General features: G+C 35.6%; 1 protein-coding gene across 1 annotated transcript in view; it reads left to right on the plus strand.

Moving 5' to 3' along the window:
• GPR158 (G protein-coupled receptor 158) overlaps nt 1–26676 on the plus strand; it is a 304191-nt gene that overhangs the window by 12001 nt on the left and 265514 nt on the right. Inside the window, exon 2 of the mRNA XM_010965075.3 lies at nt 17252–17357. Coding sequence (XP_010963377.2) covers nt 17252–17357 — 106 coding nt within the window. The remainder of the gene's footprint in view (nt 1–17251; nt 17358–26676) is intronic.

Consider the following 26676-nt stretch of genomic DNA (forward strand, 5'->3'; position numbering starts at 1 on the left):
CAGAGTTTGAATGTATTATAAATGGAGTTTCCTAGGAAAAAAATAATTAAAATGACATGTTACATAAATATTACTTAAGGCTTTAACATGTTTAAAGACAGTTTTTAACATTAGTAATTTCTAGAATCCTAAGGCAGAAAAAATCTTTAAAAATAATAATGACCACATGATGGAAAAGAATGTTTAGGCTTCACAGTGCAAATTACCTTAGCACAAACTGATACATGACTACTTCTTCCCATAAACATGTAATATACGTGAGCCGCTGGGGCAAGGAATGAGGAGCGGGCTGCTGTACACTGTGCTGACCACAGGGAAATGAGAGACAATGCTGGGAATGTTGAAGGATGAGTCCAAGGCCCATGAAAAGAAGGATGAAGATTATTATTTTTCTGGATAAGGCAAACTTTTGAGCAAGCTGCTTTAGGTATTGACTTAATAATTAGTTTTGAGGGAAAGCCCTCATAATTGGCCCTCTGACAGTTATTTAGAAATGTATTTGTCTTTCCACTTTTTTTTTGAGAAAGAGGCAAATAACAATTGGGGCATTCTTTAAATAAACAATATTCTAGTAAATGTCGTGGGGAAGCTCCTTTTTGAAGAATTAGAATTTTAGCAGTAAAAACGATTTTAGAGATCATGTAATCCAATTTATTTTTACTTTTATAGGTGAGGAAGTTGAGACCCAGGGGAGTGGTGACCATCACCTGCACTAGCTATGGCTGTAGTGAATGTGTAGTTAAATAACAGGTACGGAGAGACCCTGGGTCATCAAGTAAAAGTTTAAGTTACATTCATTATTCATTGACCCCAAACTTGACTGGGTATCAGGATCATGTAAAAAGCCTGCTGGTAAGTTCCTAGGTCCTCTCCAGACCCTGGGAATGAGATGATGTAAGGATAGTTTCAGAAGTCTACATCAAAAACAAAACTCTTTATAATCTAGAAGCAAACTTGGGAAAAAGTAAACAGTATTTGATAAGGTTGAAATACATATAATTAATTCCTTTTACCAGATTCTAAGAGTAAAAATTAAAAGTTGTAAATGCTTTGCAACTTCAGTTTTAGTCATCCAAAACATTTGGCTGCAGGCCATTCTGAGTCCTGAAGCATTCCAGTGTTGTGTATGACCCTTGGCAGAGGCAGAATGACTAGCAGGTTATGAAGGCAAGGACATCACAGGCAAGAGCACTGGAGTGGTGAGCCACTGAGCTGCATGCTGTTTCTCCCTCATTTTATTTTGGATTATATTTTGATTTCTCACCTTTAAAACAGGGACTATCATGAGAGCAGCTGCCTCTTGTTACAATTTGTTTCTTTATGTAAAAATCCTGTTTCCTCAACTAGTTATACATGTCCTTCAGGGGCAAGGACCACATTTCATGACCTCTCATATTCACTGCCTCTAGAAATTGCCTGCATATTTCAGGAAGTATAGAATAGTTCCTAAGAAGAAGGGTTTGGGGACTATAAACCTAGATTTAAATCTATGAGCTTCCACTTTACTTCCTGTGTAATACTAGGCACATTATTTACTTCCCTCTGTGGCTGAATTTCTTTATTTGTAAAGGGCATAGAGCACAATGTAAAGAGTAAATGATCTTATATATGTAAAGACTTTGGCATAATGTCTGGAATGTGTTATTCTTTTTTAAAAAATGGGGTATGTAACATGTGCCAGGCCAGGGGTATAGGTATTGAGAATATAACAGTAAAAAAGACAGACAAAAATCCCTGTCCTCATGGATTTTTTGAGTGGGGGACATAGATGACAAGCAAAATATAGTAATTCTTGGTAGAAATGAATGCTGTAAGGAAATAAATAAGATAATATGGTAAAGAATGGCTGAGAGGTAAGGTGGGCTGCAGTAAATATGGCAGTTAGGGAAGACTTCCTTAAAATGCTGACTGAGTTAAATGAAGGAGGAGAAGGAGACAGACAAGAAAGAAACAAGCTTAGGCAATCATCCTTGAGAAAGAGAGCAGCAAGAGCAAAGCCCTTGAGATAGGAATGAGCTTCAAATGCTCTAAGAGCAGAAAGGAAGTCAATGTTACTATAATGTAGCCAGAGGGAGGCTGACAAAGAAGATAAGTAAAGTATACAGAAAGTGTTCAATAAATGCTTAAAATACAGAAACACATTAAGTGCTTTAAAAATTCCTAGCCTGTAGTAATATGTAGATTGTGGATGTATTCTTATTTTCTTTATTTTCCATTTTTCTTTTCTCCTTCCTGCCCATTGCCTCCTTTAGCTCTGGGAGTTTGGGTTTTCCAAATTCTCTAATGAGATTTTACTCAAAGAATAAGCTAATTATAGTTGCCCCATTCTTGAATGTGAATGAATAAAGTGGAACAGTTGAGAGGTGAGGGAAGTGGAGACTGAAAATCTAGAATTTCTTGCATAAATCAGTTGGGTGCTTTTTCTGCTCCCCAGCTGAGATCTGTACAGGGAAAACCTTTCCAGGCACAGACAGCAGGAGACTAAGGGCAGAGGCACCGCAGGCAAACTCACAGGCAAAGCACTGCTTTCCTCACTGGTGTGCCTGGGATGACATTCTGAAGGTCAGACCTCTCTCAAGCTGGTGGCTGGCAGGTCTTGGCATCTGGCATTTCCTGACACACTTTGTTGCCTCTTATGGTGAGGGCTCAGATGTCAGGTCAGGGGCTGCTCAGAAACTGCCAGTTAGGGGCACAGGATACAGAAGTGAGATTGGAAGAGCCAGAGGAGACACTGCAAACGTTTGAACATGAATTTGGAGGAGGCAGACTTTGCACCATAGGAAAGAAAGTATAGGCAGGGGTGCATCTCCAATGAAGAGCATCATCAGTGGAAACTTGGGATTATAAGTTTTAGGAAATAAAATCATCATTGGCTTCTCTGATATGACAGATGTGGAATTTAGCTTCTTTATATTTCATGTTTCCTTTCTCTACTCTAGCTACTGTATTATTAATAATATGTAAAAATTTTCTATTGGTTACCTGGATTTTTATACCCATACATTTTAAATGGTATCTTCTGTCCTTTACTTTTCTTTCTTTACCCTGTTACCCCTATTCCAATATTTTTAGGTAATTAAAGATGGTAACATTTACAGTCTGTCAGTACATTAAAAACAAAAACAAAAACAAAACTCACTTCTGTCCTTTGTCCATAAGTTGCTTCTAAGAATTAAAATCTGAATATCTGAATCTATGCCATTTTCAGAATAGTCCAGGTTTCAGGGACCAATGGATTATCTTTCCTCTTTTTTAGATCCATTGCTCAGAACAATGTTACCTTTAGTTTGTGCATGTCTGCATCAAGACCTTTCACATATTTCCCCCTCATGCAGTTGCTAATTTCTTTTTCATATGAAAGAAACAAAAAGAAACCATGTTTTCTTATTTCTAAGGTCATCCAACTTCTTAATCGTTTGCTAAAGAAAATGTACTTTTTTTTTTTTTTTTTTAAGATATTCTTGGAATCTCAAAATTTGTACAAATTGCTTTAGGCCTTCAGCAGCATAACTATTGTAGAAATATTTTCAAATTATTGAAATTTTGGATCCAACTGTGTGTTGGATGCTGGTCCTCTTTATTTCTAGAATTCTTTTTTTTCCCACCCCCGATAACAATTTCAAATATTTTTTTAGAAAGATTCTGCGTAAGGTAAAATTGCTACATCTCCCCATAGCTGAAAAAGTCTTTGTCTTCATGCATGATTGATTATTTGTCTGAATACAGAATTATAGGTTCAAAGTCATTCTGCCCTCAGAATTATATAAAGATATTGTTATATTGTTTTTAGCACTCACTGTTGCTGCTGAATAATTTAATGTTAACCTGATTTATTATACCTTTGTAGCTAATCTTTTTTCCTCATGGAAACTTTTAAGATCTTTTCTTTTTCCTTGGGGTTTTGAATATTCATGATGATGTGCTTATATGTGATTTTTAAAAATTTATCAACCTCATCAATTAATTGGCTCTTTTAGACTTTTCCACTCAGTAATTTCCTTATATGATGGCTTAAAACTGTTTTGGCCTATCCATTTTCTCTTTCTGGAACTCCTACAGTTAGATATGTGACTTTCTGGATTGATGTCTGTATATCTTAACTTTTCTCTCATTTTCCATCTCTTTTTTTTTTTTATCTTTATTTTTATTTTTCCTACCTTTTTGAAAAATTAAATTAGTTTTCATTTGGAAATCTCTTTTACTTTCCATGAATTCTTTCTTGCTCTGATTGTTTCTTTTTCATAATTATATGTTCATTTTCTCAAATCTCTTTGAGGATATTAGTTAAAATATCTATGAAATTGTCTTCTGTTCCCTGAATTATTGCTCCTTGTTTCAGGTTCAGTTATTTCCCTTGTTCATAGCAGTTCTCCTTTATGCTGCCAGTTCATCCCAAATCCGACCCTTGTTAGTCATCAGTTTTATGTCAGAAGGGCTAGGTTACTGTATACAGCTACAGGGAGTGGATTCTTGTGGCAGATGTAAAGGCCTAGTTCCTCAGTGCCCCCCCCGACTGTCAGGCTTCATTCACTCTAGGATGCCTGAGAAGGCAGTTGGCAATCTCTGGCTCACTCTAGACCTTTACTCTGGGAGAACTAATAACCATTTAAAAGTTTTAGTTCTTTCCAGGCATTTATTTCAGTCTCTTTACAGAATAGGTCTTGGTTTTTAGCTTGGGAATAAGTGTCATCATTGAATGCAGAGGATGTGCCAACTTGTATAACTGCTTAGAAGGGAAAAATATCCTTCAATTCATCACCTTAATGTCTGCCTCATCTTCTACTTCCACTCTTGATACATACTGACTTTGAGCCTAAAATCCTTCTAGAAACTTTGCTTAGAAAGCAATGTTCACTTCTGTTCCAGCCTTCTCCTGAGCATGTCCTGGGCTTAGCTCCACCACTCTGGCTTACCGTCAGTATGATCATAGATAATTATGTCAAATCTCTGGTCAACTACTTCTCATTCCTTCTTGTATTTATTCACTACCATTATGGTTGGATGTGGAGGGACAAGGTAGAGAAACATACACTCAACTCACCAACTTGAACAAGAACTCAAACTTAGGTCTTCTGCCCAGTCTTCTTACCATTACACCTAAGATATGGACATCATATTCATTTTTTTTAGTTATTACCATGCTGATTGCCCATTGTGGATAGGGTGCCCCTGAGGAAACACAACTGTCTCCCAGATTTGGGTGATGTGGTGATCAACGTATTAGCTGTGTGTCCTTAGGTATGCCATTTCACCTTTTTGTGTCCCAAATTTCTCAACTATTATTTAGGGAGAATGATATTGGCCATATATAGTTGTGATATAAATTAGGGAGATTAATACCAGTCACATAACAGTTTCAGTGAGGATATTTTAAGGGTGTATTGTATAATGTCAGACACTTAATGAGCACCTGCTAAATGAAAATGTAGAACACAGGGTGTAAAGCATACAAGAAAAGCCTAAATTTAGTTCATATCTTGGGTATCTAACAAAGCTCTTTATTTTAAATTCCAATGGGAACATTTTAAATTTACTTTATAGCCTTATCTGCTTTTATTATTTCTAAATCAGAAGAATTCCCTGACACAAGCTATGTATCTTTGAAAAGTTACAAGGAATGTCTGACTTGTACCTTCTGTATAGAATATTAGGATCGAGGAAAAAGTCATTTAAAATAAAAAACTGTGCTGATTATCAGATGGTAATTTGATTTGAAGAGCTATATGTATAAGGACCAACAGAAAAAAAGAGAAATTTAATGATTTAAAAAATTACTAACAAAAGAGTATTTTTCACTTAGATATTGTAGCCAAACACTAATATAAATGACTTGTTTAATGAAATCACCAGGAAACTCAAGGTATAAAATCATTATTATATATTGTAAGACAGATTAGTGTTCACAGTAGACATTAATTTTCTCTGACAGGATATATTTTGTTCTTATTTTTTATTTCCTAGCAATTAAGGTATGGCTTTGAACATATTATATAAGTTTTCTGAACTTTATTTTCTTTATTTGGGAAATAAGAAAAGTACTTCCTCCTTTATAGAATTGTTGCTTGAATAAAATGAGTCAAAATAGGTGACTTCTTTGTATTGGGTTCCCTGACAAGGGTTGTGTCACTCCATTTAGAAATGGTCATATTCAAAGAGGTGATATGAGGAAGACTGTGGATGTGTTTGATAAAATAAACTGTCATCTTGTCATTTAAAATTGAAAGAGAATGTAGCTCAAAATTATTCCAGTGAAGGAAAACTAAGGAGACATTAGTCAGTGACTTCTGCAAAAGCAGCAAGCTCAAAATATATTTTTTAGGGGTATAATCATTTGTTATTGAACTCTAAACCTGTGCACTTTTAGAGATGTGTTGCACTTGACTTTGAAAGTATCACCTTCAGGAGCCCCAAAATAGAAAGACTGTATACTCGTGGATGGAGAACAGATGTCCCTCCTGATTGACCTTACTTTATTTTATATTTATTGTTTCTCTTTTTTTAAAATCAAACGAGTTATTTTCTCCACACAAAGTATATAGACCTTCCCAAGGAAGGTGTGACTTGATTGCCAAAAAGCCTTCCAAGAACAAGAAGCCAGACAGATGGAAGATATTTGTCACTATGTAAAGTTTTTGGCAAGCTTCTCTCGACATGTCAGTTGCAAAGTAGTGTGGGGGACGAGAACATTTTCTTGCCCTAAGACTGACTGTTGTCAAATTCTTCTAGATTTTCTAGAGGGGAATCAGACTGTGTTCTTGGTTCTCCTGTACTTTTTGTAGTTATGGGTTTGAGCTAAATGAGAAATGTTTTTCTGAGCAGTGTTTTCTGAGGACGAGAGGACCCAAGTGAGGAAGTTACCCAAAGATGACTGAAACATGGTTCTAGAGTATTTTACAGTTAGATGGTAACAAAAAGGAAATTGATCTTTGTCCCCTGTACAAAGGCTCTTCTTGATCCCACCCCATTAGCAACTATGAAGTATGCTCTTCTGTTCATGTGCTATTTGTGTGCAAATCATTTTAATGAAATAATTGCTATATATCTCATGATTCTGCTTTTTATTTATAGAAATCTGTTTTAAAAATCTTTCTGCTGCTACTCATACAACCAGTCCATTTCTCTACTACTACATAATATTCTAATGCTGCATAGTGTGTGGAAAATGTCCAGTTCTAGGGATAAATACCCAAATTGTCTTCACTACCCTGCCATTGCAATAACACTGTGGTTAGCTTAAATGCCCCTTTATGGGCCTGCATGAGAATTTCCTTGAAAGATAAACCAAAATGCAGGATTTCTGGGTCACAGGGAGGGCTAAATATGATTTTACAAAATATTGCAAGATTGTTCTCAAGACAGGCTGCATCAGTCTACATACACACACCAGCACGGCGTATGGGCTCCTATGGCCTCACATCCCTGCCAACACTTGGCACTACATAGCTTTCTAATTTTTGCCAGTTTAATGACTGTAATGTGGTATCTCACTATTGCTTTAATTTGCATTTCTCTGGCTACTAATGAGCTTATTAAGCATCTCTTCATGTGCTTTTAAGCCTGTTGGGTTTACTTTTTTTGTAAACTGCTTGTTTATAGCTTTTGCCCATTTCCTATTATGATTCCTGTATTTCTGTTGTACTGGAAGAGATCCTGTTGTATTCTAGGTACTGTTTCCTTGGCAATTTTAGAACTGCAGTATCACCCAATCTGTCACCTTTCAGGTAACTTTGCCCATAATATTTTCCCTTAAGCAGAATTTTTAAAACTTTCTGATGTTATTTACTTAATCAAAATTTGGACTTACAGTTTATGCTTTTGGGTTTCGTGTAGGAACTCTCAATGCCTTCCCACAAAAACAATCTCTTAAATCATCAACTACTATCTTTAAAGTTGTACCTTTCATAGGCTGTGTATTGGGAGTTCACTTTTATACATGGTATTGAGTAGGGATCCAGTTATATTTAGTGAGCCAGGTTCCCAACACTATCCTCCTTTATTTTACATACATGTGCCTTACATGCACATGTATGTCTCAGAGCTCTCTATTTTGTTCCACTGCTTCCTGTGTCTGTTCTCCTGTCAACACTATAATTTTTATTGCTGTGGTTGGGTAGTATGTCTCAATATTTGCTTGGGGAAAGCCTACCTCTTTCCCCTTTTCACAGCTGACTCTTATTTTTCTACTTAAAGTATGCTATCAAATTTCTAAAAAATCTACAGAATTTTGATTGATTCTGCATTACATTTATAGCTCCATTTGATGAGAACTGACATTTTTAAAACAGTAAAATTATTCCCTTTCAGAACATAAAATGACTCTCCATTTATTCAGATCTATTTTGTCCTTCATTAGAGTTACAAAATTTCTCTGTAAGTTTCATGTATTCTTGATTTATTTATTTTATTTATTTAAATTACATCTTTTTAAATGGAGATACTGGGTTCAACCCCCAGTACCTTGTGTATTCTATGTGTATTTAAACAAATATTTTATTTTATTTATTCATTTTTTGTTGTTCTGCTTTTGTTTTGGGGTGAGGTAAGCAGGTTTGTTTGTTTGTTTGTTTGTTTATTTATCTATTTATTTTAATGGAAGTACTGGGGATTGAACGAAGGACCTCAGGCATGCTAAACATGCACTCTACCACTGAGCTATACCCTCCCCCATCATGTGTACTCTTAATTACTAGAGAATTTATAAGTTCTGTTACTATTTTAAATGGCATATTTTTAGTACTGACTTTTTGTTGGAGATTGTTGGTGTAGAGAAACGCTATCTGGTATCTAACAACTTTGCTGAATTTTCTTATTGTTCTCATATTTATGTGTTGATTTTACTGCTAGATAAATGATCATGTCATCTACAAATAATGACAGTTTAATTGCTTCTCTTCTGATCTTTACATCTCACTTTTTTCCTTATAGAATTAGTTGTGACTTTTAGTAAGTGTTAAATGGCATCTGTGACAGTAAACATTTTTGATTTAAAGGGAACATCTTTTAAGTTTTTCCTTTAAGTATAGGGTTGTTAGAGGCAGGTTTTATTAAGTTAAGAATTTCCTTCTATTTCTAGTTTACCATGAAAAAAAAAATTAGGTGTTGGAACTTTGTAAAGTGCATTTTTATATTGGTTAAAACAATCATATAATTTTTTCTCATTTTTCCTACTAAGCTGTGAATTTCACTGATATATTTCTAATATTGAAACATACTTTTATTCTTGGGATATACTCCAGTGGATCATGATGTGTAATTATTTTAATATATTTTAATATTTGCTTAGCTGATATTTTGATTAGGATTCTTAGATTTATATGCATAGTTAAAATGCGACTACTTTTTTTTTTTAGTATTGTTCTTATGTGGTTTGGAAGCAAAACCATGTAAAATAAATTGGATGGTTTTAGTTCTTTTTTGGCTTTAGGAACTTTTAAAAATAAGAGAACTATTCCTTAAAAATTTGCTAGAATTCTTATACAAAATCATGTATGAAGGCCTGAAGTTTTTCTGGGAAATGAATGATTTAAAATTTTTTTATGCTTATGGTTATATTCAAATTTCACATTCCCTCGGGGCAAATTTGGCATTTTACATTTTGTATCAATTTATCGATTTCCTCTAGTTCTTTATGTTTGTTACAGAATAATCAGTCATAATACCAGTTTTACAAACATTCCTTTGTATCTGTTTTTCTGTATTGTTTGCCTATTTTCTGTTTATATGCATATTTTCTCTTTAATTTGAGTCTCCCTTATTTATGTTTTCAAAGAAATTTGATTTCTTTATAACTAATTTATTTGAACTATTTTGAAATACTTTTGGACCTTCAGAAGATTAGCAAAGATAATACAGAAAGTTCCCACATACCCTTCCCCCAGCTTCCTGTAACATTAACATCTTATGTAAAATTATCAAAAGTAAGAAACTAATATAAAGGCATGTTTTTGATTAGACTGAAAATAAAAGAAAGAAAGAAAAAGGAAGAAAGAAAGAAACTAATATTAGTACAACCCTATTAACTCAACTACAGATTTTATTCAGATTTCCTGTTTTTCCACTAATGTTGTTTCTCTTCCAGGATCCAAAATAGGATATCATATCTTATAGGCTGAATTTTCCCCCAAATTCACATGCAAATGTCTTAGCCCACAGTACCTCAGAATGTGACTATATTTTGAGACAGGATCTTTAAAGAGATAATTAAGTTAAAATGAGAATGGGCCCTAATCCAACATGACTTGTCCTCTTAAGAGGAAACTAGGGCACAGGAACACACAAAGTGAAGACCATGTGAAGACACAGTGAGAAGACAGACATCTACAAGCCAAGGAGAGAGGCCTCAGAAGAAACCAAATCTGCTGACACCTTGATCTTGGACTTTTAGCCTCCAGAATTATGAGAAAATATATTTCTGTTGTTTAAATCACTCAGTCTGGGGACTTTGTTATGGCAGCCTTAGCAAACTAATATATCATTTGTTTTTCATATTTCCTTAGTCTCCTGCAGTCTGTGATAGTTTCTCAGTCTTTCCTTGTCTTTATAACCAATATTCTCTTATGTTATCAACTATCAGCTGACACTTCTGAAGTGTGCTGAGAAGATATTTTGTTGAATATCCCTCAATTTGGATTTTTCTGATGGTTTCTTATGATTAGACTTAGGTTTTGGACTTCTCAGAAGAATACAACCGAGGGTAAATGCCCTTCTCATTGCACCATACCAGAGAGTACACAGTATTATATATCTTATTATTGGTGATGGAGACCTTAATCACTTGGTTGGTGTGATGCCTGCCACGTTTCTCCACTCTAAAGTTACTATTTTCCCCTTTCCATTCTTTACTCTAAGTGAAACACTAAGTTAAGCTTATACCCAAGGGAAAGTGAATTAACTTCTGCCTGGAGGGAGGAGGATCAACGAATTTTGGATACATGTTAAAACCACTACAGTAATGAATGAATGTTTTGGAGAAGATGAGATGCTTTGAGCTTATTCAAATATCCTGTTTCTTCTTAATGTTTTCCCCACTAATTTTAGGGTTTATCAGCAGGTCTTGCCTGCAACACTTACTAGTGATGATTTCCTATTTCTCTCATTCCTTCTAAATTTACGAGATGGAATTCTTTTGTAACGAAGAGTTGTTCCTTCTTCCTCATGTAGTTACTTAATCATTTATTTATATGAGTATGGACTTAGGGATATTTATTTTAGGTGTTGAATCCAATATTATAATTTATTTTGTTGTTCAGATTGCTCCAACTTTCACAACTGGTAACGCTCTTAAGTTGGCTTGTGTCCTTTTGACATGCCTTTGTTCTTATTTTCTGAAAATGATGCTTTAGTCATATTTTGCATATTCCCTGCCCCAGGCTTAGGTTCATTCATTTTTCTAACCCTGTTCCAGAATTTTGTTTTACTTGTAGTGTATTCACTGCCATTCATATCCAAGTATTCATTAATTTCTTTTTCAACCTAAGGGTTATTTAGGAATTTGTTTTTATTTTCCAAACATGCAGGATGTATTTAAGCTATCCTTTTAGGAAACTTAATTTATAATTTAATTCTTATGACTAAAGGACATAGTGTGTATGACACTGATTCTTTGGAATCTGAGGTTCTCTCTGAAATGTCTCTGGTTTATTTTTGGTAAATATTTACTTAATATTCTGTGCATGTTAAAATAGAAAGTGAATTGTCATGTGAAGAACATGTACATTATATATGCCTAAATAGTTTAAGTCTACTAATTACAATGTTGAGATATTTGCTAATTGCTTCTTTGACTTATCAGTTTCTCAGAGAGGTATGTCAGAATTTCCAAATACAATTGTTTATTTCTCTTGTTATGTCAATTGTTGACAATACACCCACAGACACAAACACACGTGCATGCACTTAGGTGCGTTTATGTTCTTGGTGGCTATATTCTCTTAATCTACTGTTTCCTTCCCAATACACAGTATCTATATTGGTTAGATGTTTCAGTCACCTATTTCTGCATAATAAATTACTGAGAAAACCTAGGGGCATAAAACAAGCATTTTATTCTCACAGTTCTCTGAAGTTTTTTTTGGGGGGGGTGGTGGTAGGTAATTAGGTTTATTTATTTAATTTTTTTTTAATGGAGGTACTGGGGATTGAACCCAGGACCTCCTGCATGCTAAACACACTCTCTACCAATGATCTATACCCTCCCCTCATTGTCCTCACAGTTCTGTGTATCACAAATCTGGGAAGGGCTTGGCTAAGCAGTTTGCTTCTAATGTATGTAGTATCAGCTAGGGTGGCTGAGGCTGGAAGATCCACTTCTAAGATGGCTTCTTTACTCGTATATCTGGCAACTGGACTGGGATGTTTGGAATAGCTGGGGGATGTATGGGAACTGCTCAGTAAACTCTCCTTCCACATTTACTCCACCTGGCATCTTGTATTACTCACTGCAGGATAATCTCAGGGTAGCTGAGCTTCCTATACACCTACCCCTCTCAAGTCCCCCACCCGCAAAGTCTCATTTCATTGTGATATTGTCTTAAAAGTCTGGATTTAGCCATCTGAATGAGATCCAGATGAGCATGAGTATCTATGTGTACGGTTCCTCAAATATAGTACCTCTCAGTTTGAAGACCTATAAAGAAGTATTAAATCTGCCCCCTCTCCCCAGTATCCCCTCAACATCCAAATGTGGTTAAGAGATTGAACAACTACAATAACACTTCAGTTAAAGAAGCAGGATGCACATAGCAGTTACTAGTCTATGGCAGTTCTGAAATCCACTTCAACACATGCCACCAATCTCTTGATTAGGACCAGTCCTGCTCCCTGGGAAAATTCTCTGAAGGTCCTGACTTTACCCTCTGGGCCCTTGAGTGTCTCCTCTGAGCTAGCCTTCCTTTTCCTTAAGAAACTGACTCTGCTGCTGGGTGGCCTTCTCAGCTTGCTACATGCCCGTAGAAGGGTGGGGGTGGCGGTGGATGAGATGTCTTTTACAATGTTGTACTCATTTCCTTTTAATTCAAGATGATAGTTCTCCTGTCTATGCTGTTCATTGAAAAATGTGGGTTTTCCATGAATCTTACTGGAGTTCATTCTACTAGATGAAAGCCACACTTACAAATCTCTTTTAAGATAAGTTTTCTATCTTAGGCCCTGTGGTTGCTATGCAGTAAAGCCTTGAGAATCTTAGAATCTCTGTTTAACAGAGAAGGTCTTTGAGGCATACCCATATGACCATCGGAAGTCCTTTAGTCTCGCTGAAAGCCTCTATGAAACACTGCCTTAGATCTTTCTGAGGTCTTAACAAAGGAGTACATGGGCTGTTACTGTCAATTTTTTGGAGTGATGGAGAAGGAAAATTATTGTCCAAGGTAACATGGTGAAGAAACAAAAGCAGAATTTCAAAACTTTCCTTCAACCTATCTAGTTTTTCTTTCTATTCATTCACCCATATAAGTTCATGATAGTTTTTAGTTTCTCTTTCTCTCTCTCTTCTTTTTTTGGTCGTTGTTATTTTAGCTACCATTTGCATCTCCCTAGTATCTGCAGTTTTTTCAGGGTTAATTTTGGGGATGGGTGGATTTAGGATCTGAGGGAAAATATTACAAAGACATGGGCTATAGATATTTTAGTATGGTGAGAAAAACAGATCATTTAAAATCAAATATTATAGTAAAGAGCGCTAATGGTATAAAGAAGGTAAGCACAGTGTTTAATGGGGAGAATAGAGTTAGTTTATAAATGAGACTTGGAGTTCATGGAAGACTTTAGAAAGGAGCCAGGTAGGAGCTATGATAGGTAAAGCACAGCTTAGGCAAAGGGGCTTTAGGTATGAAGGTATGTATAAAAGAATGATTTTCTGAGATAGCATGAATTATTTAGGGCCTCACGTGTAGTTCTGAATTGTATGGAACAGTAAATGTATGCAAGAGAGTGAGTGGAGAGTTGGAAGTAGAAGGGGCCTGGGTATAATGTTACACCAAAGAGCCTGGGTTTTATTCTTTACAAGAGTGGAAAATACTGATTTTAAGCAGGGAATTGTGAGGATCATATTTACAGGTTTCAAAGATTAAACAGACAGCAGTGTTTGATGCTTAAGCTTTAGGGCTGCTGGCTTGCATGGGAACTTTCTAAAGTCCTGGAATGGGCACTAACGAGTTTTGTGGTCAACTGTTTTTTGTAAAATTTGCAAAAGGAAGATTTAACTGAATGGTCTCTTTCTACTATAAACTCCCTCCACTACATTTTCCCTAGGCTGTGGACATTTTTGGAAATTGGTTAAGGATCAGTTCTGGATTATTTAGTAATATATATTAAAATAGCTTATAGTCACATCTGTCTATAGCTAAGTTACCGCCAGCCATCTTAGTATAGAAATACCTTCTGGTAATGATCTTACAACCCATCCAGCAGTTATAACACAAAGATGTAGGGCCAAAGGTCATACTGTGATATAAATTTATATTCATGATTTTGTATTTGTTTCTTAAAGAAGGACCCTAAACTGTATAAATGTCAGGACCTACAAACTGAGATCCTCATCTGGAGCAAAGTCAGACAGGTCTAAATTACTAAACTATTACAAACATTTTTTTTAGCTCCCTGAGATGAAGGCCTGAACCAAGCAGAAACAGCAGAAATGGTGGGTATGGGTCGAGATGCAGGAAGCAGACAAGGAGTAGAATCTAAGGAACTTGGCAACTGTTTTCATTCAGGGAGTGAGTTTCAGAATGAACAGGTTATGGACTTGGATGGATGGAAGCCCACTGATGGAGAGAGAACATTAGGGAAATCACAAATCTCATTGGGGGATGAATCCCATCTTGTGCTTAGTCCAGTGGGAAATTTTGTGTCCTTGAGAAAATGTGTGAGTATAAACTTGCTATGATTATACCTTGAACCACTGGGTTAGAAATCTCACCTCAGTGAGGCTTATCCTGACATCCTTTAAAAAAATTTTTTTATAACTTACCTTCTATTCCCACCCATCCTCCTTACCTGCTTGAGTTTTTTTTTCTCCATTGCTCTTTTTAGTTTGTAATGTGTAGCATAGTTTACTTATGTATTATAGCCATGATTTATTATTTGTCCCACACTGGAAATGAGCTCCATGAAGGCAGGAAATTTTTTTTCCCCTCTGACTTACTAATGTGTTTCAAAGACCAAGAACAATTTTGGCCCATAGTAGGTGCTCAGTAGGTGATTTATTGAATGAATTAGAAAAAGAATGTTATTTTCCAAAGAGCATGAGTAGAGCCGAGAGTGGGCTTGCGTGATTGGCAGGACCGGTTAGAACATAGTTCTGTGGGAAATCTTGGTGGGTGAAGGAGGTCAACAAGTCAGCCAATATTTATGGAATACCTGCTCTATCCCAAATGGTAACTTTCCACATCCCCCAGGATTTAGCGTCCATTCTCCATGAAACATTCTGATACTTTTTAAGACACCCTAAACCTTTTGGGATTGCTTGGGCAGGACCTGTATGGTTCACCTTCATGGCTTCTCATGTTGATATGCACATTCCAGGTGATAAGTATTTGTTGAAAGAGTGAAGGAGTGAACTGGGTCAAGGCATTCTATTACTTGGGAGTTCAGTTATTTATCACATGAATAGCATTTGTTTTATGGAATTATGGTCCACAATAGTAATGTTTTGCAAACTGCGGCTATTTCTCAGAAGGATTTGTAAGTTTTTTATGGTAAACATTTGGGTTTTCCTTTCAGTGATCCCCTGAGAAGTGAACTTACACATATTCTGGGTTGCCTGGACATCCAAGTACTAACAGGAGGTTTTGGTGTGCCTGCTTGTTAGCACTATGTGGTGTAGTACATACTTTGTCACAGGTTAATAAGAACAGAGGCAGCCTTAAGAAGTAAATGATTTATTCACTCTAGATGAAGCCCCAGTGACATGAAGCCACTCTGTCAGAAGATTTCACAGTAGCTTGAAAGGAGAAAATAGATGAGAAAAATGAGTCATAACATGGTAAAATAGGCTTACTGAACTAGCAGTTGGTATCATATCCCCTTTCTGAGAGGTGGAAAAAATGTAATCATTGGTGTTTTTAAATTAATATTTTAAATTTCAAATTTATTGGCTTGACAGTTTCATTTGCATTTGTTTTGTTATTTTGTGTATATGTGTATGCTGTAGCTGGAAGAGCTATAATATAAGGAATTTGAGCCTACCTTTATGTTTGTACACATTTAATAATATCATAATGAAAATAGTTTAAGTTGGGGACATGGGACCTTGAACATGTGTTTTTATGTTTAGTGAGTTTTATTGGAGTGTTTCTGCTTTATTTAAGTTTGTGAAAAAAGACATTACAGAGCTGTGGACTTCACAGCCCAGTCCACAGAAAAATTATTTCAATTAATTCCAGGTGCAGTAGTTCAGTGTAAGACATGTATGTCTGTTGCTTCTGCTGCTAGGGATGCTGGTGGTGGTGAAAAATAGAAGAGGGGGATCTTAGGAAAATGTAGGGAGATTTGTTGGCAAAAATGGAGGAATTTTAAAGTTGGAACTTCCTTTGCAATTTTGCTTTTGGCTCTGAATTTGTGAGTTCTCTTTCTTAATGACTTTTCTCAAATGGGTAAGTGAAATGCAGTGTTCTTGTTTCTAGACTTAAAAGAATAAACACTAATCAGTACTTCTGTGGATGGTGCAAATCTCTGGTGTGGAACACTGGAAGACCTGAAGAACTGATTAAAATGACTGTGATAGAAGATCAGAGGAAAGAGATGCTTATTTTCTGACACTGTCTTTCTCCTAATTAAGCACCCTTGCCACCTTGTCCCAACTTTCCCATCCCTGGCCTTGCATTGGGAACTAGAAATAGAAAGAAATGAGATAAGGGCTTTAAATTTTTTTACTTTAATAGAATGGGTACTGGGAACAGATATTAAATCAGAGTCAACTTTGCTACCATGTCTGGAGCAATACTGTCCTGAGTTTGGTCAATCAACAAATATTTATTGAACACCTACTGGGCACCAATCATTATACAGGGAGATGAAGACAGTTAACAGTACAGAACCCCTGCCTTTGGGACTTACATAAAAATAATACTTGCTGATTTTGTTCTGTTGTGTCTCTATCTTCAGTTGGTACCTGTTAAATGAATATGAGTGGGAAATTTGAAAAATTTTAGTGCATTCTTTATGCTGATTTGTCTGACTTCTAGGGTAGAATAAAGAGTTACAAATTGCAAAAGCCCAGATTAATTTGTTCTTTCTGTCTTTCTCTGTTTTTAAGGGGTGTCATGAAAGTTGACATAAATCTTCAGAAAGTGGACATTGACCAGTGTTCAAGTGATGGCTGGTTTTCAGGAACTCACAAGTGTCATCTTAACAATTCAGAGGTAAGAACATGGAGATAAAGTTCTCTGAAGTCGGAAGCTCAGAAATATATTACCTTTGAATATATTGTATTTGTCTGGAAAAGTAAACAAGAGGCATCTCGGGGCGGGGGGGGGGTGTGTGTGGAATCTCCTATGCAGCTATGAATGTTGCCAAATGAACTGAAAGAAGATTAGAAAATGAAATTTGTGCAGAATAACTGTCATTTGGGGACTGAGAGAAGGCTGAAACTAAAATTATCTCTGAAGTTTGGCTTTAGTAGAAGGCTGACCCTATTCTTCAAAATGGGCTGGAAATTAAAATAGCCATGAAATGAGAAACCAGTCCCAGGAGGGATCAACCAGATTCTGCACATTTTTGTGGAGTATGATGCTTGTTGAAACATTGATGGTATTCATTCAGACACCTTGCCATCTGCTAGAGAAACAATAAAGTATGGCAGGGTGATTTTGAAAATAAGGAGAAAACTGTACATTGTAACCTGGAATGGAAATGTGTATATTTGATGTGTTTTTTTCCAATTTTCAGTTCCTATCCATACTTGATTTCATGCGACTCTGGTTGGTGAGAAACAGGCATAGAGATCATACTTCTAGAAATAAGACTGTCATTTTTTTTTTTTAGTAATTAATTTTTCTATGGAATGAAATATTCTTTAAGTTCTATAGTGTTTTATAGTTTCCAAGTTTCATACAAATAATTTCATGTAATCCCATAATAACCCTTTTTGTCTCTCTAACCCTATGTTGCCCCTCCCCGCTTCCCTCTCCCCACTGGTAATAACTAGTTTGTTCTCTATATCTGTGAGTCTGCTTTTTTGTTGTTATATTCCCTAGTTTGTTGTATTTTTTAGATTTCACATATAAGTGATATCATATAGCATTTTTCTTTCTCTGACTTATTTCACTTAACATAGTGCCTTCCAAGTCCATCCATGTTGCTGCAAATGGCAAAATTTCATTCTTTTTATGGCTGAGTAGTATTCCATTGTATATATATATATATATACCACATCTTCTTTATCCATTGTTCTGTTGGTGGACACTTAGGTTGCTTCCATACCTTAGCAATTGTAAATAATGCTGCTATGAACATTGGGGTGCATATGTCTTTTTAAATTAGTTTCACTTGTCTTTTGTCACTTCAGAGAGGAGTTGTGATTCCATCCTCATTTCATTTTCAGTGATCTATCTGTGAGGTCCCCAAATTCTCTGAAACAAATGTACAGTAAAGTTCCTGACCTTGAGTACTTGGGCTATCTCAACTTTGAGTCCATGAATTTATGAGAAAAGTCAGCTTGATTTATTTAAAATAGGGTCTAATACTCTGGTTTCTCTTCAGATTGTATAAATCTTTTGCCTTTTAAAATAGGGGCTATTCCCATAATCTACATCTTCCATTTGAATTTTTGCCCGTGTGAAAGATGGTTGTACATAGTGCAATTGTAAGGTTAGGAATTTTAAATCAAAAGGAAATTTAACAGGAAGCACTTATCTGTGCCATTACATGCAAAAAGATGTGTAGACAGATGTGCACACATGTACATATGCTCATTGCGTGTTTCCCATGTGCACGCCCCACTATCCTGCCACACTTAAGCCACATGTTCCTATAGGCCACCACCATCCAAATAATTTCCCACAGCTCCCCACACCCCCCTACATTCCACACATACCTGCGCCTGCCCTCTACACTTCCCACCACAATATCCCTCAACCTTCCCACTCGCTAATCCCTCTAGAAATCTCCACAATCACCCACATCCTCTAAACCCATCACACACCCCAACCATGTTCCCATGACCCCCACACCCACTCTCACATCTCCATAAACCTCCATGTAGCCAGCCTTCCACACAGCCCTCACTTCCTTCACTCCCACCCCAAATTCGGACCCAATTATGTAGAGAGAATGTTTCTGTCTTGTCAAGTCACAGAAGTCATGATCTTTTCACCTCCCTTTCTTATCTGTTCTCATGGTTTTGAACTTTCCTGGGTTTCTACTTCCCTTTGGGTGATTCTGACATTTCTAAAGATATGAATTTCATTCACTGATTTGGTAAATATCTTTAGCCTGATTACCTATCTCCATGCCAATGGTATATAGCCATGTAGCTTTGTCTTTCAGCCAGGGTGGAATTTTTTTCTGCATGGGTGTCATATTGTGGATATTGATCTGTATGTGCTCATTTCTGTATAGACTTGTTTCAGTGGTGCTCCTGGGTGGTTCAATAAGCAGTCTGTCTAGAAACAAGGAGATATTAACTTATCAGTCTATTACAGTTGCTGCTTGCCTCTAATAATCTCAGTGTAGTTTTTTCTTCCTTATTTATCTGACTAGATGGTCTTATTGGAAGAACTTCTTTCTCCTTTTGGAATATTGATTTATTTTCATTGCATCAGGATTATTAATTTTCTATGTATTCCATCTCTTTAAAGCTTTCAAATAAACTAATTTATTTCAAGATAAACTATTACCCTCTATTCTGGTTAACAAAGATTAGGGTGAAATATTTAACTTTTATATGGGAGCATTGTATTTATTCAATTCCTATAAGAGAAACTGGAAAAACATATCCTGTAAGACAACCGACCGTTCAATGAATCTCATTTGAATGTGTTGTAGAAAGAGGTTCAGTGATCAAAAAATAACATCAACAAACACTGAGTCTACAAAATGCATGTTTTGACTTGAACCCTGTATCCCTCCACCCCTTTCCTTGCCCAGTCCTGGGATTGGGAGGAGGAGATCTTGGTGTCCTAGGCTGGACCCATGAGGTCCTTGGTGGATAGTGTGATTTGCATGGGACTGGCCTGGAACTCTTCATACTTTTCTGTTGGGCTTCTCTAAGCTTCTGTAGTTGGTGCTGGTCACTCAGGGCACATCCTCAGACTTGTGACTAGTTCAGTCGTTCCCTGTAGTGATGTGAATTGGAGACTAGGCACTGGCTTTTATTGACTTTTTTACTGCTTGAGAAAACAGAAAGAAAAGCTTTTGTCCAGGGCATTTTTCATCTCCTTTGTTCCTTGTCACAAATCTTCCATTACAGACCCCAGGATCATTGGGTGTAAGGACCTGTCTTGATGAATATCCACATTACAAGAAACAAGGGCACTCATCATGTTTACTGTGATTTTATCTTACCAGTGTTTAACATTATTTTCTTATAAATAATTGAGGCAATTACCAATTTCAAAATTATAATTAAGGCAAACTTTTCATTTAAAAATTTTTCCCCCAGTGTATTGACTTTTCAGCCTCCAAGTTATCTTAAACTAGTACAGCAAGTCTGATGTCAGAAACAGCTAAGTGGTATGAAACCAATGACCAAAACCTCAGGAGCACTTTAGAAAGGCATGGGAAAGTTGGTCAGGAAAATAATCTCTCAGCAAGTTTGGGTTGTTATAGGGTCTAGGAGGCCACTAAGTATTTTTTGAAGGGCATAGTAAAATAAGATCTGAGTCGACACCCTGAGCTGGATTGCAGGATTATTCTGGCTGTTTTCATAACTGATCCAGGTCACTGCTACCTGGACCTGCCTATATTTTCAGTATCCATTTGAATAATTCTTGACCTATTTCCATATCATTGTTTGCTGTGAGTACACAAAATCCTTTCCTACAGAATAGTTTATTAAAAAGACTCAAATAAATTGATACTCATTTTTGTTTGAAAGGTTTTCTTTTGCTTTGTTTCCATTAGAAGGTTTAAGCATCCACCCAGAGTATTTGTATATTTTTAGTCTACAAAGTATATGCATCTTTTGTTATATATTCTGTATATTATAAATCATGAAACTTAATTGGGTTGAGATAAAGATGAAATGATATTTTAATGTAGATTATATCTTGTAAAAATAAACATATCTTTAATGAGAGCAATGTAGTTGACTGAGTTACAATTTTTGAAAAATTTTCAGGGTCAGTGTTATGATTCTGCTTCATCATTTAAAAAATTTTTAGTTTAATACTTAGTAATGCAGTGACTCAGAGGTCTCTAAGTTCAGTTTATTTTTATACTTAGTTTTAATGTCTGTCATAGTTGAAAATATGCCTCACAAGTATATGTTAGTCCAAATTTAAGAAATAAATTGTTGACTGTATTTGCTAAATTATAATGCTCATTTTTCAGTCTCAAGTACTAATTTTGCAAAGGTTTTTTTTTTTTTCCCATTTGTTTTGTCTTTTTTCAGAAATACAGCTGGCAGTTTTTCATCTTACCTGATGTCAGTTGGTCCCTGAAAACTAATTGGAAAGCTAGGCATTTTAATATTTTAAAAGAATAGGTTAAAAGTCCACTCAAACTTTCACAGAGAATATTTTTAAACAGATTAGGAAATTTTATTTCCAAGTTTAAATTGTATGGCTATGTGAGTATTTATAGTTTTTGGCTACAGAAACCACATAACACTGAAAACATTTCCAAATATCCGCTTTCAAAATGCTCACTTCAAAAGGCTTCCTCATGGATTATTAAAATGTCACATTTACTTTGAAGGAATAGCTGATATATTTAAAAAAAAAATACCTGCTTCATTGACACCACTGACAAGCACTTGTCATCATAGAGTAGGTCAGCATATTTGGAACATTTGCCTTTTTTGTAAAGAGTGATGCATAACCAATCTTCAAGTTCAGAAATGAGTAGTTTGCTTTGAGATAATCAGAAAATCTTTGTGTGGGGAAGATTTTCTAGGTCACAGACCATCTTACTATGAAGAATTGGTAAATGTTTTACAATTTAAAATAATATACTCTGTAAATCCAAATAGATGGTCAAATGTAAAAGGTAATACACTGAAATTTGAAAGCAAATGTAGGAACCAATTAAACACTGTCAATATTTCTGTCTTGAAACTAAAAAAGTAGTTTATTATAGGGTTTTATTTGTGGCCTTGTGCTGGCCAGAATGTTCATCAGTTCTTTGAATAATGATATGAGAAACAGGTAATTAAGAATAATAAATTCATCTGAAGTTAAAAATCAGACTAAAAAGATACTGCTGAGTTGGATAAATTGACATATCTATCAGGATGAAACTTAATAGGAACAAAAGGAAGATCCTGAATGAATCAAATAACCTAACTTTTGAGCATAGGAAGAATGGTATGGCTGAGTTGTAGCACATGTGAAAAATAGTGTGGTGTGACTGCAAAACTACAGTAGCAAAAGCCAACTTAGTCTTAAGTTGTTCTCTGGATTTTGGGAGGTTAACATCTCACTGTATTCTCAACTCAGCAGAAAACACCTGAAATAGTGTGACAAGGAATATAGAAATTTATAGAACATATATAAAACATTCAATATATTGAATTGCAGTTCAACATAGAAATTGAGGCCCATTCAGAAGAGAAAAATTAGTATTATTAAGGACTTTGACACCTTGTATTTTGAAGAATCAAAGAAATTAGGATGTTTTTCCAGGGAAGAGAAGACCTGTGGTTGATCTAACAACTGTCTTCAAATATGAAAATAGCTAGTATATGGATATTTATACTTTTACTGAAAGGACCCAGGGGCTAAGCTGTGACTTACAAGTAAACCAACAGGGATTGCAAAAGGCTCTGTTTAACTCAGTGCAAGTGGAACTTCATAGAAATCAGAATTGTTCAAAAATTGAATAATACATATATTTTTAAAAAGGAAATTGTAAAGTTATATATTAGAGTTGTGCCATCACATCTAGCCTAAATGACCACTTGGTGAGGATGCTACCAGCTTTAGTATTTTCAACATGAAAGATACAACTTGACAGAATTTTGCAGGATTCATAAAAACTTCATGCAAAATTGGCTGTACAGTTGGACTAGGTGCCTCTTAAGTTTCTTTCCAACCCTGAGATTTTATACTTTTGACATATATTAAAGGGAACAGTTGAAAGTTACTTCCATCCAAAAGGAATGCTCTGATTATCCTTGCATTGGCAGTACTTTGAATCATTAAATCTTGATTTATAGCTTTCTACTTTGTCAACTTCATGGATTACATAAAATGTTTTTTAAAAAAGCTCTTACAAGATCTTATTTATAAGATCTCTCATGAGTGGTGTAGGTAAAGGCACTTTTGATAATATTTGCTAATAATTGAGTTTTCTTTAGCCCAAGTCTGAAAAGTCCATGAGACACCAGAAGTAAAGTATCCCTTTGATACAAGTTTGTTCTTCAATCTCTGTGTAAGAAAATAGTTATTTAATAATAAAAAATAAGACATATCCATCTCATACTTAATTATATATTATTGTTATTCCTCTTTTCTAGATGAGAAAACTAAGACTTAAGAGTGGTTTAAGTAACTTGATTAAGGTCGTGAAAGTAGAAGTGGTATTTCAGAAGTTTAAACTATAAAAAGGTACTATGAGTAACATATGGTAGTTTGGAAAGAGAATCACTGACTGGTAACAGCCTATGGGCTGATACTGTTAGTCCTGTGATTTTACCCATAGGAGTTCAGCCAAGAGGCATGCTGGAATCTTATACTTGACTAATTGGTTAGGAATATACCAATCAAGAAGAACTGATCTAACTCTAGGTGGCCAAAACAAATTTCCAAGTGGGTATGGCAAGCTCACAAAGAAATTTGGATTAGGATCAATATAGCAGGCTTTCATCTTGTAGGTATGTGAGTGGCAGCAGCAGAAGTTTCTTGCCAGTGTACGTACTCTTGTTTCAATGCCTGGCAGTGACTGGGAATGGTAGGAATGTCCAGTGGGAAACTGGACCCAAGGGATAAGATCCATCTCTGTAGGTAGAGGTTGGCGACGGCTGTACACATTGTCTGGGCATCAGTTAAGATGGCAAGTGTTAAGGAAAGGGACCCATTCCTAGCAGGGAATTAGAATACAAATCAGAATGTAGGAATAAAACAACAAAGGTGGCTATGGAAGATTGGAACTCACTGGGAACAGGGATGCCAGGGTGATCTACTGTGTTTATGATAATATATAAATACATTTTAGATTCTAACTATTGCTGAAGACAGAATACCTAAAATACTCCCAAACTTCTCTGTGACCTGGGATTAGAATGTGGCCGAGCTTAAAGGTGGGAGATCAGCACACACAGCTAGGCTAGAGTGGGCTGGGGCAGGAAGACTGACTTAACATACAACAGTGGATGTGAACTCAAAGTCCTAGATTTCTTGATCTTTTCAATTTGATGAGAGAGCATCTGATGAAATATGAAGTTAGTGAACAGATTTGGAGTATGTAGCTAAATTTATAATGGAGTCAATCAGGAAAAAAAATCTACCTATTAAACCTTTGCTTTTGTCATATTCAGTAGCAGAAAAATTGCTACTTGTCCAATTCTAGATATGAGAGGCAATCAGAATATACAGTGAGTGCCCGGGGGTGACTTTTTAGGGGTTAAATATAGCTGTGCATCATTAACTTATGAGGGAAAAAAAATCCCATTATGACAGCAAATCAGATCTAATCTGGCACTCCCTCTGCTACAGTTATATAAAATATGGTGGAAACTTGTCAAAGCTTTCAGTGAGAAATGAGGCTACTGATGCTTGGCAGCCCCCTTTTTGAGCACAGTGAAGAATCATGTTGCTTAGCTACAGCCTTTGGCTGATTTAGAAAGCTTTAACTGACTGTATTATACAAGAGTTAAACTCTATTCCTTGATTTTTTTTTCCTAAGAAAAAAAGCCTTATTTGCCACCTTCTTATTTTTGGGGTATCTTTACCAGGTCATTTATGTGTATTCACCCAGGACAAGTTTTGATTTATCATTGTTTTTCCCTCCCTGGGGTTTATAGATTGAGAAAGAACAAGTGGGTGGTTGATGATACAAGCAGAACATAAAGTATTGAAATAACTTAAATGCTTTTGCATACAAAGTAATGTGCAAGCATCTATTTCAAAATTTTTTGTCATTTGAAGTCATGTTTTTCACCTCTCTTTCAACTTATTCATAGTTTGAGTTGCTGTTGTCTTTATAATGCAGAAGAATGTATAACATTTAATTATATTTTTGTATTTCAAAATGTAAACTGACTTAATAGGTGTATGGAAAAGTATAGGGAACAGTGAATGAAACTAGGTGAGAGTCGCGGCTGGAATTGGAGCCAAAACACTGAAAAGAGAAGAATTAAGAGGAAAAACAAAGAAGAATTGTAAGTGGAGAAGTTTACAGCAATTATTGTATGTGAAATAGAAAAGTATGTAAAGGCAGAAATATCAGATGTGTCAGAGCTCATTTCAATGGGATAAAAATACTCAGAGACACTTAAGTCTGAAGGAGATTCTAAAAGGCTTTTGGTTCATGTTCTGTCTCCAGAAAGGAATTTTTTTTATACTGTTCTAAATATGTGGATATTCATTTTTTTAATAGCTCTTCAGAAAAGAGAGCTGTCCCTCAGTAATGCTTTCTAACATCTTACCATAATTATTGTAATGAAGTAAAGCTATGATCTAATCTTAATTATGTAATTATTCAGTAAACTTTACTATTGGCTTGTCAGTACAATCTTTTATACATGCAAAAGCAATTTTTCCTGCTTTAAAATTCCATGACTACCTGAAGGAAAGTCTATAGAGTTGATTCTATATTTACATTTGGAAATAGGATAGTGGATAATTGTCTCTACAAGCTGGTTCCATTATAATTCTAATTCTGTTGAAACCCAGAATTCTTAGACTTAGAAGCTAAGCCCCTTTGTTTATGGGCTTTAATTTTATGCTGGTCTGCAAATCACTTTCATTTGCCACCTTTTAAAAAGTGTGGTCCTGGAAACCCTAGGGGTTTTCAAGACCCTATTAAAGGCGTCTGTGAAGTTAAAACTATTTTCTTAATAATTCAGAGACAATATTTGCCTTTTGAACTCTACCCTCTTATGGGTGTACAGAGGCTTTGTAAAATATAATATAGAAACAGATTGAATGCAGAAAGAAATATGAGAATCTACTTGTCTTCTAATAAGCCAGGCTTAAAGGAGTTTTGCAGAAAGTAAAACAATGATATTCTCCTTGCTGAGTCTTTTATTTTTGGAAAACACAGTTATTTTTCATAAACACTTTTATATTAATATGTTATGAACTTATTGGTATTTTTAATGAATTATTAAATATTTTGGAAATTTCTCCATTTAATATTTAAAATAGTAAATATCAGTGGATACAACCAACACAAATAAAAGCTCTTTGGTATTCTCAGTAATTTTCAAGTGTGTAAAGAGGTCCCAAGACCAAAACCTCTGAGAGGTCCAATCTGGTGCGTTCGTCAGCTCCTGCATGATTCTGATGTTGACTCCACTTCCTGGTTTCTGTTCTTTCTCTCTCTTCCTTGCTCTGATGATCCTACTGACAGAGCTCTGCC

Source organism: Camelus bactrianus, chromosome 35, assembly GCF_048773025.1.
Source record: "Camelus bactrianus isolate YW-2024 breed Bactrian camel chromosome 35, ASM4877302v1, whole genome shotgun sequence".
NCBI lineage: Eukaryota > Metazoa > Chordata > Mammalia > Artiodactyla > Camelidae > Camelus > Camelus bactrianus.